The 13636-nt window shown below is 53.3% G+C and overlaps 1 protein-coding gene across 1 annotated transcript in view; it reads right to left on the bottom strand.

The window, feature by feature from the left end:
* Position 1: 1 nt before the first annotated feature.
* LOC116644310 (core histone macro-H2A.2) overlaps positions 2–13636 on the bottom strand; it is a 49930-nt gene continuing 36295 nt past the window's right edge. The window contains exons 4-9 of the mRNA XM_032423813.1: positions 12863–13060; positions 11699–11809; positions 10157–10256; positions 5477–5566; positions 2334–2508; positions 2–742 (exon numbers count right to left, since the gene is read on the bottom strand). Of these exons, the coding sequence (XP_032279704.1) occupies positions 577–742; positions 2334–2508; positions 5477–5566; positions 10157–10256; positions 11699–11809; positions 12863–13060 (840 nt within the window). The 3' untranslated portion in view covers positions 2–576. The remainder of the gene's footprint in view (positions 743–2333; positions 2509–5476; positions 5567–10156; positions 10257–11698; positions 11810–12862; positions 13061–13636) is intronic.

Genomic DNA, 13636 nt, shown 5'->3' with positions numbered 1-13636 from the left:
GTTTTTTTTCCTTTCATTTTCTTTTTCTTTAAAAAACAAAACAAAACAAAAGCCTGAAGCAAAATCTTTTTAGGAGTAGATACAGATGTCATGGAGGGGGGCACTAAAAACAGAAAAGGAAAGCACCAGTGAGACGCCTTTCTCATTTTCTTCTCGCCGCCACCGAACACAGCCAGCCAACAAAAGCCCAAGTCACTTTTATGCCCTCTTCCCTTGCAAAAAGGAGAAACAAGGTTTTAAGAATTTTGAAAGGATTTTTTTTGTGTGTGTGTAAAAGTCAATGCTATAAATCTAAAACGAAGTCTGTCTTTTAAAAAAGTTCTAAAACAACAGGAAGAAAACACATGGAAAGAAACCCCTCGTGGAGACCTGGTTAATTACAGACGGAGGCTCTTTTAAACGAGAATAGAAAAGGCAGAGGGCTCCTTCCGTGGGCAGGCCCCCGTGACCCGCTGCCCTGCCAACTGCCCTCCACTCCCCTGCCGTCACCCTTCCTCTCTCCTTTTAAAAAAGAAAGCCCCACTCCCGTGACTTGGATCCTGCTCCGAGGGCCAGCGCGGCCGGCCGGGCAGGCGGCTACTTGGTGTCGAGCTTGGCCATCTCCTGCACGTAGATGCCAATGCTCTCACTGTCAAAGAGCAGGAAGTAGACATTCTTCAGCGAGGACGCGCTCGAGTCGTCAAAGTGGGCCGAGATGGCTTTGAGGGTCACCTGGGCGGCCGTCTGTTTGGGGAAGCAGTTTCTGTGCCGGAGGAAAAGAAGAGCTGATGTCACTTGGGTTCCCAGGACCCACGGGGTAACTGGGCCCTCAGCCCGGGGCGGGGGCAGCGCGGTGCCTTCTGATCTCGGCACCAGGCCTTTTGGTTCTGTCTCACGGGGTCACTGTGGGCAGGCGGGGCCCCGTGCCACCTCCTTTGCCCCGAGGCGGAGGGGCAGCCTGGGAGGGGGCAGGCAGGCCCTGCTTTACGCGAGCCACGCTGGCTCGGACAGGCACGCTGCATTCAGCCCAAGTCATGGGGCTGCCCGCTGAGCTGCGCTCGTGCTCGGATGAATCACTGTCACCTGCCTCAAGTCGAGCCGGGCTTTAAAACCACGACCAGCTCAGCATCTGAAATCGCTGGTGTTCAAAAACGCACAGCTCCCTCGAAACCTCTGTAGGGTGTCAGGTTGTTGGTGAAAGGGGAAAAATGTACGCTCAAAAGTGCGTCTCCTAACTCCTTTGTGAGCGCTGAGTGCCCCTCCCACCGACCCACAGGAACATGCTGCTGTGATCTGAGTATGGGGGACTCTGGGCAGGGCCAGGGGGCTGGGCCATGGCATCCGCCTCCGGGGACACAGCCAGCGTAGTCCTCTGGGGTCCGCCACCGAGGCCCCTCGGGCGGGGGCGGGACGAGCCTGCCTGACAGGAATTCTCGCTCGCATGCAGTGTCCCAGCTCAGCACCCACCAGGACACGTGGTCCCGGCTCCACGAAGAACTCAGCCCGCGGTGCCTCTGGGCCAGGCTGCGGAGACCCCGCGCTGCTCGCTCAGCTTGAGGTGGGATGACAGCAGGAAGCTAGGCCTCACGATTCCCCTCCGAGCCTCCCCCTGCGAGAACATCTTTAGTGTGTAAGCCCTATCTATGTTGCAGAGGGGCACCTCTTAAGAGACAGCGTGTTCAGAATGGAAGCGATAGCTCGCTTTAAGTACGAGTGTGACGGGAGAGGACAGGCTACCTGTGAGGACAGACAACCTCCTTCCCCGCCTGCTGTGGCTCTCACCCTCAGCCGGGGTCCCTGACAATCAGAACCATCGCTTCTCCTAACTCCCAGAGCAGAGCCCTGGTGAGAGCCTGTCATTCTCTGGGCGTGTCTGTGAGGGCCTCAGCCTCCAGGCCCTCCTCCCCTCCATCCCAGCACCACACGACCCCCGGGCCTTCGGAGGCGGGAGTGCTGGGGTGGGGGGGTCTGGGATTCCGTACTCCAACATTCTAACACAGCCGAGTCACCGAGGCTGGGCCACGGACCCCACTCGGACTAGCAAGGCCTTTGAGCCTGGTGTTTCCTTTTCTTTTAAGTAGGCTCCTCAACCGCGTGGAACCCAAGGCGAGGCTCCCGACCAACCCTGGGGTCATGACCTGAGCCGAGATCCAGGCTCGGACGCCTACCCGGCTGAGCCCCGAGCCTGGGGTTTTCTGATCACGTGTTCTGACAGGGGCAGCCGCTGGGGATGTGGGCACTGACCATGGCAGCCTCTCGGAGAAGCTCTGCCCCCCGCTCCTCTCCAACACTGCCTTTCTCTGTGTTTCCGGGACTCCCGGCCTCCCCCGCCCGCCTGGAGGAGCGCGTCTTACCTGCCGCTGGGGAATGGTGGGAACGCCACGGACTTGAGCTTCTTGTCCTCTGCCGCCGACAGGCAGTTTTTGATGGTCTCTTCAAGCTGTTCTTCACATTTGTCGGAGCCCCACTGAGGGATGTGACAGTGGATGACAAATTTGGCGGCAAGTCCGCTGGATTGGCTGACAGCGGCTGGGACAGGAGAGAAACACTGCGGGTTAGTTCCCACACCTTCCCCTCCAGCCAGGGGCTGAGGCTGGACCTCACGGAAGCCTCTCAGATGTGTGCGGACGGGGACGCGAGAGGAGCTGGCTGGGCACCTCTGATGCGACTGGACGTCTGCTGGAGAGCGGGAGCTCTGTCGGGCTTGCTGGGGACAGTGGGCACCCCAGACGAATGCGTTAGCGGCTCTCACATGCCCCGCCGCCTCGCCGCCGGGTTCGGCTACCTAGTGACCATGGTTCCCAGTGAGAGGTACCCATCAGAATCATCTCTGACGGCTGAGGAGTGGCCTCCCCCGGATGTCCACGTCCAGATCCCTGGAACCTGGGAGCGTTGACTTACATGGCAAGAGGGGCTTTGCAGAGGTGATTTAGTGAAGGCTCTCGAGATGGGGGGATTATCCGGGATTATGGGGGCGAGCCCTAAATGTAATCACCTGGGTCCTTCTCAGAGGGGCAGAGGGGGGCGGGCAGGAAGGTGAAAGGTAGGAGCAGGTGATGGGGGGACAGAGCATAGCGTGGAGCGACACGGCCAGGAGCCAGGCCTGGCCCAGCCCAGCAGCCGCTCTGTAGTGTTAGTAACACTGACTCGTCACAGCGGTGGTAGGAAAGGACCGCAGCACTTTCCGCAAATAGACAGGGAGGCCCTGCCGCCCGCACCTGTCCTCGGGGCCCGGCTCGGTGGGTCTGGTGCAGGACTTGTGCGCATAAGTGCTTTAGGGCCCTCTGTAAATGGAGAAGCGCTGCGCTCCTCGGTCGCACCCCGACCACCCCCCCAAGGCCGGGGACTGTCTTCTGGTCGCCTCGACATACCTGAGGAGCCCCCCCTCGGGAGCAGGGGTTCAAAACGGGCTGTGCAGTTCAGTAATGCCAGCCTCGTCTCATTGTTCCAGTTCGTACTCCTTTCTAGGCCCCCAGGCCGGTCCCGAGCAGTCCAGTTGGATCCACTGGCCATTCTCCCGCTGCCTGGGGCCGTGGTGGCCTCAGCCGAGTGCCGCTGCCCTACGCCACCCTCCTTGCAGAGCTGGGGCTCTGTGCCCCTCAAGGGACCGGGTGTGGCGAGAGTCCCGGCCTTGCTCTGGGAGCCTGGGGTGGTTTGGGCAGGCCGTGGCCGCTAGGGACAGTGTTTGTAACACAAATGGGTGTCTGTTGCGTTCCGGAGCAGTGTGTGCGGTTGGTTTGAAAGATTGATTTGAAATAATATGACGCCCACCTAGTCTCTGAGAAGTGTTTCCTAGCGATGTCCGGTGTTGGAGAACTTACGGCTGCACTCGCCAGGGTGGGCGGGAGGACACCCTTTGTGTACCCCTGTGTCAACTGCCTTCCCAGCGCCGGCTGGTGCGGGCTGATGTGCACGTGCGTGAAGTTGGTCCGCATAAACACAGGAGGCCGCGGGCATGACGGGCTTGACTCTGACCGTGTACAGGGGCACACCAGGGGCACAGTGTCCCGGGGCCTGGAGTCTGGGCTGTTCTGCAGAGAAGCCGGGACCCTGGGGATTGGCCCCACTGCTGGCTTTGACCTGTCCTGCTGCCGCTGTCTGCCGCCCTTCTGTCCCTCCCCGCACGTGTGTTTGTCTTATCTCTCAGTGCGGCTCTGTCTCCCAGTTTTACATGTGAAATTCTGTCATTGCTATCTGTATGGGGAGTGGGATGTGCAGATTATAAAGTGTGGACTCATGTTTTCTCTCGACTGGAAACCCCGTTACTTTTCTAGCGATCAGATCTGAGCACAACAGTCCCCGGCTTAAACTCTCAAAGGTGCCCCTCTTGTTTATATAGGATCTCCTGCCTGCTGCTGGCCCCATGCTGGCTCATGACCTGGGCCTTCTCACACACGATAGCCTTACTGCCCACAGTGTCCCTGCCCCCAGGGGGGTCTTACATCCTCACTGGAGCCTCCCGAGCTCCCCTGAGGAGAGGGCGGGGCTCCCGCCCTGTGCCCTTCTGTTGTCTATCTCTCCTCCTGGACAGTCCCGTGCTTGAGGGCAGGAGTGGGTTTCATTGTCTTTAGAGCCCTGGCATCTGGGCAGCACTTGGCACCGACTCCATGTGAGGTGGTGTGTGTGCATCTGGGGAGGACACAGATCTGAAGTTGGAGCCACCTGCCAACAAATTACTCAAAAGCCTTGATGGGCCCCTGGGTGGCTCAGTTGGTAAGCGTCTGCCTTCGGCTCAGGTCATGGTCCCGGGGTCCTGAGATCGAGCCCCACATCGGGCTCCCTGCTCCGCGGGAAGCCTGCTTCTCCCTCTCCCACTCCACCTACTTGTGTTCCCTCTCTTGCTGTGCCTCTCTGTCAAATAAATAAAATCTTAAAAAAAAAAAAGCCTTGAAAAACTTATGCGCAAATATTCATAGCCACTCTATTCGCAATAGCCCAAGGTGGAAACAACCCCACTGGTGAATGCACGAACAAAATGGACTATTAGCCATCAAAAGGAATGAAGCACTAAGGCATCTACAACATGGATGGACCTTGAAATGATTATATGAAGTGAAGGAAGCCAGGCACCAAAGGTGACAAAGCCTAGGATTCTGCTTACGTGCAATGTCCTGACCAGACAAATCCACAGAGGCAGAAGGCGGACTGGTGGTGGCCGGGGGCGGGGGGAGGGGGGAGGGGTGTTCACCGGAGGTGACAGGAGCGCTCCGGATCCCGGCAGTGGTGATGGTGGAATCCCATGATGAGTGTAAGTTACCCAATAGCTTTATCTCTGGCTGATCGTGTGCAAACTGACTTGAACTACCCAGACACTTCGTCATCCCCAGGGTGTGTGAAATGCTATACATAGGCCTGCTCAAGTTCTCTGGGAGAAGCACAGGTGGGTCTCATCTAGGCTGCGGTGTATTTTGCTCGGCACACTGTGCATGAAGCGAGTGACACTGGCGGGGAGGGGGGTGAGGCTGTGTTGGGAACATGGGCCCGAGGCGACGCTTACCTTCAGCAACTTCCAAAGGGCCTTGGGATTTACGAAGCTCCTTTACTGTTTCCAAGAACTCTTTGCCGCCGGCCTTTTCCAAGGCCTTCCCTGCGGAGAACAAGGGAAGCCATTGCTGTTGTCCTTTCCAAAGTCATTAGCTACACTGTTCCACATAGTTTTAGTAGGCCAGAGAACTAACCCCTCAACCACACTGAGAAAGTAGGACTCACACTTCGCAGTGGGAACCCTGGTTGCCAGTGGTCACTGCTGGCCGGGGTCTCTAGGCTTCTGTCCCACAGGACTTGGATTCTAGCAAACTCTCTCTCTTTTAAGATTTTACTTATTTATTTTAGAGAGAGCTTGCTTGCACGCAAGTGGGCAAAGGGCAGAGGGAGAGGGAGAGAGAGAATCTCAAGCAGACACCTCACTGAGCTTGGAGCCCGATGCAGGACTCGATCTCACAACCCTGAGATCATGGCCTGAGCTGAAATCAAGAGTCAGACGCTCAACCGACTGAGCCAATCAGGTGCCCCTCTAGCAAACTCTTTTAAGGGACCTTTGAGGGAGTGATTTGGTCATAAGCAGTCTCAAGACATGAATCCTAAAGGTGATTTTTACAAAATGGAAGTACAGTGGACACACGAGGTTACATGGGTTTCAGGCGTACCACACAGTGCTCGGGCAAGTCTACACGTTACGCTGTGCTCACCGCCAGGGACCCACCGTCTTGGACCGTATGGCGCCGTTACACCATTGCCTATGTTATTCCCTATGCGGTACTAAAGGTGAGCTTTTAAAAGAAATTGGGGCTCCAGTGTTCTGATCTCTGGGTTCAGGCCGCCCACGGGGTTGGCTAAGTTCAGCGTCTTGGTGATTTGAAGGCAGTGCTTTCTCACAGACCCTGCGGCCTGCCTCTTGTCACCAGGTCCTAAGCCTGGCCCCAAGCCCACGGTGACAGATGACTCAGCAGGAACCTCGGGGTGGAGAGCTCGGGGGGCTTACTCCAGCTCACCACCTGTGTGTGGTAAGTCTTGCGGTCAAAGGACAGACACAGGCCCAGGGCAGCCTGCAAGGGCGTTCCTCCAAACTGGGCTGTGGTTTTCAACAGAAAAATGTAGATTTGAGAGGCTAAACTCTAAGGACCTTCCTGCTGGGAGATCCCTTGAGTCTCTGACGTTAGGACAATCCTCTACTCGATATTTCAGGGTCGTGCTTCCACAGAGGCCAAGAGGAACCCCCAAGGGATGGCAGGATGCCAGCAAGAAGCCCACGTCCGCACACCGGGGCTCCTCTTGCCTCTGAGATGGCATATGGGCGCCGTGTCTACACTAGACGGCTGCCACTCTTGGGTGGGGGATGAGGCCTATCCCCCCACATGTTTTCATCTTCTAATGGATTTGGTGATCTGGTGTCTGGGGCCAGTCTCAGCTCTCTCTCTTCAGAGTTATTACGATGGTGGTTAATATTCGGTTGAGGGGCTTCCCTGGGGCTTCCCCACTCCCCACCGGGACACTCAAGCGTCTTTGGAGAGCCACAGGACGGCGTGTGGATTATTGTGCATCCTGTCTATTCCAGCAGCCACCGTCCCCTGGGGTTGGGAAGGTGAGGGCATCTCTTCACGAATGTGCTTGGGGTTCAGTGACATCATTTGGAAATGCTCATCTCGGGCCTTCAAGTCTCCTTTCTGGCCCTCAGACTCCTGGCCGGTGCTGATCTGCTGGGTCACAGAAGCCCGGAGAAGGCCAGGAACCACAGCCGACAGCCCTGTTCACGCCGAGCAGCAGGGGAAGCAGGCGTAAAGGGCCAAGTGGGAGTGTGTGAAGGGCAAGGCGAGCCCACCCTCTTCCCTGAAGACTACCAAGAATAACGCAACCTGAAATGTTGATGAGGGGGACTTTCTCCCTGTGGGAGCATTCCAGTGAAAAAAGGAAGGAGGGCTGGAATTAGGATATGGCCCCCACCCCACGCCACCCCCAATGAACGGACAAGCCTAGACAAGGAGCGTCAGTGAGAGACAACCAGGTGTCACGTGCCTCCTGATGGAAGAACATTCCATCACCAAGACCAAATAGTCTTGCCAAAAAAATTTGAGCCTGAATCTCATTGAGACTCTAGATCCAACTACCAATTTATAAGAAAAACAGAGAAGAAACATGTTTAATGGCATCAGGAGGATGAAGTCAGTACAATCCAGACTTGGGAAACCCTACAGGACAAACGGCCCAGCTTCCTCAACAAAATAAATTGGAAAAAAAAAAAAAAAAAAGACAGAGAAAGGAGGAAAAGATATGAAAGAGGAACCTATAGGTTTTAAGAGACTTATCAACCAATTGCAATATGTGGACTTATTTGGATCCCGAATCAAGCACATTAAAAAAATAAGTGGATATTAATGACATGATTGAAGTTTGAACGGTGACTGGTATTTGATGACATGATTTTTTCCAGTTGTGATAATGGTATTGTGATGCTGTCAAAAAGCTAGCCCTTATCATTCTGACACATCCACGGATTCGATGGTGTGAGGTCTGGGGGGCTGTGGGGTGGGTTGGCACCGAAGCAGCCTTGGTCGTGGGTTGATGCTATTATAACAGGGTGTGTAGGGTTTTGTCGGTCTCTGCTGCTATTTCTGTGTATGCTCGAACTTTTCTTTAGTAACACATAAATCAAAGGGGCGCCTGGCTGGTGCAGTCGGTTAAGTGTCTGACTCTTGATTTCGGTTCAGGTCGCGATCTCGGAGTTGTGAGATTGAGCCCTGCATGGGGCTCTACACTCGATGTGGAGTCGGCTCGGGATTCTCTCTCTCCCTCTCCCTCTCCCCACCCCTCAACGTGCGTGAGCATGCTCTCTAAGTAAATAAATACAATCTTTTAAAAAAAAGAGTAGGTCAGGGCCTCATCTACAGGGAATGATTAGTTTGGGTGATGGTCGTAGAAAATGGAATCATGACGGGAGGCACCCCTTCTAAACAGCACAGCAACAGTAAAAAAGACGAGCATTTATCGAATGCTGGTGAGCTCAGCCCTGTGCTGGGCCTCATCTGTGTGTGACCCTGTTTACTCTTCACAGCGCCCCTATAACACAGGCGTTATTGCTACCGTCACCTACAGGGGAGGGAACTGAGGTTCAGAGAGCTTAAGAAACCTGCCTAGAGTCACACAGCTAGGAGGTGATTTGTAAAATCCGGGACACAGACCCATCCTGACTCCAGAAGCCTTACTGCTGGGATCTGGGCCTGAGTTTTTGCTCCAGTACCTGTGTTCTTTCTACCCTATCACCCCGCTGCCACTTAAAAAAATAAAAAAATCATGATTACTTTCCTGATATAAAAATGCCAACTATAGAAATGACAAAGTAACACACTGCTACTCGTTTTTTTTTGAGAAGCTAGGATACACGTCAAAACAGAGCTTAAGGCTAAGGCTACTGGTGGGGGGCATCTTTCCAGAGGGGAAGGGGGGTTCAGGGCAGTTGGTAGGACCGGGGCTGGGTCTGAAGAACGAAGAAGAAATTTTCACTGTTTCTGTGTGCAAGAGAAGTCCTGTTTCTCTGCATTGTGGTTCACCCGCCCCCACCCCCGAGGCTGTCCTATCTCCTTTTCAGCAAAGCAAGTGGCCTCTGATGTCACAGGGGAAACCTGAGGCTGCCCAGAGTCTTGGGGTCCCCGGTGCTGCCCCCTGAGGCTGAGCTGCTACCATCTGCCTTAAATCCCAACCTCTGAAACAAGCCCGGAACCCCAGGGACAAAGCCCTTTCTTTCTTTGCTCACTTTACTTTTTCAATGCAAGTTTAAGGCACTTCTGTCTTAGAAAAAAAGGTTAAGATGGTGACCATCCAGTGTGCTATCATGTCTAGTGCCCTCAATAGCTTGCCCTCCCAGGTTCCTCCACCCAGCCCGGAGCAGCTCCCTCCACTACCCATGAGGTAGGTGGCAGAGTCCCTCGGTAAAGTGACTCAACGGATAGCCTTACAGACAACTTCGTCCAGGTGTCCGTTTCCTTTTTACCAAAGGTGTTCTTAATTTTTAAGCTCAAAATAAATGTGGAGGTTCACCCAAAACACGTACGGCAATGTTGACAGCCACACTACTCATCGTGGCCCAAACTGGAAGCTATGCGAATGGTACCAGTGGTGGAATGGTGGGCACACTGCCGTATGTTCCCACGGTGGAATACTACATGGCCAAGAAGATGAACCAACTCCTGCCACGCTCGACAGTATGCGTGGATCTCATGATACAAAGTTGGGCAAAAGACACAAAAGAAGACGCACTGCATGATTTCTTTTATATAAAATCCAAAGCAGAGGACAGCCATCTGTGCCATGAGCAGACACGACAGGGGCAACGCTTGGAGGGAATGGGGACCGGGACGGGGCAGGAAGGGGGAATTCTGGGGTGCCGGGGAGGTTCTGCCCCGTGATCAAGGTGCCCGTTACACAGCTGTGTTCACTTAGAGGAAAAGTCATCAAGGTGTGCACTAATGATCTGTTTTTATAGAGCACCTCAATACACATTTCAGAAATGTATGCAGATTAAAAAGAAAATTCGTTATTTTCTAGTAATGCTGTTTGGTGACATGCAGAGTGTGACACGGTCCCCCCAGCAGAGGGTATTTGGTCGACAATGACCCACTTCAGAAGGACTTGCCCAAGCAGTGGGTGATTCTCTGGCACCTCTACCCAAGTCTCAGGACCTTACCTATATCTTCCTTGAGGTCAATTTCGGCTGTGGTTGGGTGGACAATACCCTCCACTCTCATGGAGCCAATATGGCTGATGTCACTCTGAGTCAGGGACAGCTGCGTCAGGAAGGAAAGATGGAGAGGGTGGGAAAGATCAGATTCAATTAAAAAAATCTTCACATTTTACCTCCCATTTGTTAATTCTCTCAGTTATTTATAGCGCATGTCCACACATAGGGCTGTGGCATTGAGTGACTGTCAAGTTTGCCAGGTGTTTGGTCTTCGGCGGGCTCTTCGGAGCTCAGTGGATTTGATTTTCACTGTGACTTGGGCCCTCCCCTCTTCTTCTTTTCCCTAGAGCTGCGCCTCCGTCTCCCAGGCCTGGGGGCCTTGATGTGGGGTGACACACGGTCGGAGCGTCTCCTAGGAGGGAAGCCCGGGCTGGATCTCCACCCTCCCCTCAGCACCCCGCATTCTTCCTGGAGCAACCCAGACCTCTGGGGGCAGGGGCGTGCGGCCGATGGACCTTGCTCGAGACACGTGATGGGCTCTGGGATTCCGACCTGCCTACGTCGGGCCACCTTGCCTTTTGGGGACCACGTTCTTGGGGCTACACTTGTGAAATGCTGCCCTAGGTGCTCACAGCTGAGTGGAATGCAGAGCATTTTCCATAGTCTCCCCTGTGAGCACGACAGCCACGTTCCCCTAGGTAAGGGAGAGAAAGCTAATCGTCATGCAACTATGGCCAGCCCCCAGAGGGGACCTCAATGCCACCTCTTTGTTTCCCTGTGTTCATCAGTGAAAAATGAGGAACCCGCCCCATGTACGCTCTTCCCTAACACGCTCTTCCCATTTGCTTCAGTAGGGGTGGGTCCTATTACCAGGCTGCAAACATTCCACTACCGGAGATGAAATTCACTGACTGTTTTCCTGTGTGTGTCTTACTTCAGCCCCGTTTGACATGGTAGATAAATGGTCTGTTCCATAAACTTTATGCTAGTGGGAATGAATTATTTGCATGTCTGTCTGGGCTGCTGCAGACTATTCAAACGTATAGCCCTGTTTGTTTTCTTTCTGCAATCTAGAAAGGCAAGCAGACTGAATTATTGGCAAATAATTCATTTCTAACACCCGGGATGTTCAGGAAACATATATTTCTATTTTCTTTCTCTGATAAATCACATCGAACCATGTCAGGCTGGCCTCCCAGAGCTGTTTGAGAAAGTTAGCGAAGGATGTTTTGGGGGGGGCCCAGGAATGAGGGGAGCATGGGGAGTTCCCGGCAATGATGCTATTCCTTCGCCTGACCAGGAAGGTTCTCTAACCTTACCTTTGTCTGACCGATGTCAGCATGAATACTTCTCGGCACTAAAGAGCTTGTTGACGCTCACAATGTAGACCCTGTCTAAGGTCTTTAGTCTAAATGTGAATAATTTAAGACCAGGGTGAAAGTCTTTTTAGGGGAGCAAGGGATGAAGGAAGCATGGTTGCTTGCAAACAGGAGGTTATAAAAGTGCAATAGCATTTTTATGACAGCACATTACAATGGTCTTTATTACCTTCTGCCCTAGAACAAGGCTCTTAGAAGACAGAATGGTGAATCCATCCCCTGGCCCATCTTCAGAGGTGGAATTTGAAGTTCCTTCTTTGTCGCTGTCCTTTGGTTTGGACTGTTGGTAGAAATCAGAAGGACAGATGGGAAATAACCCAGAAAAAGCCCCAAGTGGCATTATTAAGTTCTTCCTATGGCTACCACCACCTTGGATGTGAAAGGAAGTGGTTAGGTGTTACTGTTCTGCTGTTCTTGATGGAGGGAAGCAAGGGACAGCAATACGAGGGAGAAAAAAAGGGTGCCGCCCAAAAGAAAGAGTGTTAAAGAGTTTCACAGGTACCTGTATTCCTCACTCAAACCTGGACACAGGTATGTTATTCTTGTCCTCTGCAATGCCCGCAGCTTATGATGGCAAGCATCAGAACCAAGCAGGGTCACTCCTAGCCCACTGTTCGACCCCCCTTCTCCCCAGGATCTCCCTGGGGCACAGAGGCAGTGGAGTGGACTCTTACAAATCTTTTGTGTTATCACGGAGGTCTGTGGAATGGAAATTTGACAACCCCTGAAGCAACGTTGTCCAGTAGAACTTTCTGCGATCGTGGAAATGTCTTATGCCTAGTGAGCACTTGAAATGTGGGTAATGCAACCAAGGAACTGAATTTTTAATCTGATTTAGTTTTAATGAATTCCAATTCAAAGAGCCACATGTGGCTAGTGGTTATCGTACGGGGCCGCATATGAAAGTCTTACCCTGCAAATGGCATCTCCGAGCTGTGGTTACCTAGCACATCAGGCTATCCACATCCCACTGGCTGGACCCAGGGGACTGTCTATGGGAGACACAAGTCTGGGAGACAGAGACGTTTTTGTGTGTGATGCTGAGCTCTAAAGAGAAATGAAGAGCTCCAGGCTATCATCTCTCACTTAAGATTTTGATGGGAGCAGGGGAAGCATCTGGCAATGTGAAGACCACCCATGCTTTGGGTTTGGAAACCTCTAGTAGACCCTGCTTGGTGGTTTAAGCTCTCATCGCAGAGGCCCTGTGCCATTTTCTCCCAGCTGGGAGAGTCCCCAGCCCGTCAGCAATGCTCACTACACCCTCATCTTCTGATCGTTCAAACTTCTCCTGTTCTCTGAGAGTCCCTGGCTCACACAGGCAACCCAGGCTCACCTTTTTGGACGTCCGTGGCTTGGCAGCCTTGGATTTCTTGCCTCCCTTCTTGCCTGACGCCGCTTTCCTTCCCCTTTTCTCTGGGGGAGGGGAGAGGATAGTTTCCGACTTGCCTTTGGTCCCTCGCTTTTTGGCCAGCAGTTCGGGGTGAATTCTGGGCAGGACACCTCCACTGGCGATGGTCACTCCTTTTAGCAGCTAGAAAGAGAAATGCGTGAACTCAGGCAGCAAAGAGCTTGCTGGTTCTGGATTTCATACAGTTCTAACTGATGGCAAAACAAGTGTTAAATCTGGTCTTTGCTTTCCCAGAGGCACTGCATGATGGGTGGTTTAATTGGCTTTCCTGTTTCACCAGTAGAGTGTCTCTGTAGGGAGCAAGGCGTCCCATGGTCTCATACAGAAAGCAAAACGAGTAAGGCACGATGAAAGGATATAGAGGCTGCAGCCAGGGATGTTGCCGGGGCTGTGGGATTCCAGACAGAACAGAGGCCACAGAGCTTCCCAGGTGGGGAGCACAGCTTGACAAAAATGGGGTCAAAGGTCCATGCTAGGGCTAGACCCAGTTAACAACAGACCAGTGGTCTCCACACTCTTGTGATCACGCATTCCATCAGTAAAGTATGTTTGGCCATGTGCCTCTCCATTAATGTTCATTTTGTACATAATCGACATGTGCCACTACATTAGTAAAGTGGGCACGTCCCGAAGCAGCTCGGGTGCTCCAAGTGTGGGCTGCAGCCGGGGCTGGTCCACGGACAGGCAGTTACTGTCCGG

The sequence above is a fragment of the Phoca vitulina genome, unplaced genomic scaffold (assembly GCF_004348235.1).
Source record: "Phoca vitulina isolate PV1807 unplaced genomic scaffold, GSC_HSeal_1.0 scaffold29, whole genome shotgun sequence".
Lineage (NCBI taxonomy): Eukaryota > Metazoa > Chordata > Mammalia > Carnivora > Phocidae > Phoca > Phoca vitulina.
The sequence above is the reverse complement of the archived record's forward strand: the minus strand, read 5'-3'. Positions and strand labels throughout refer to the sequence as shown.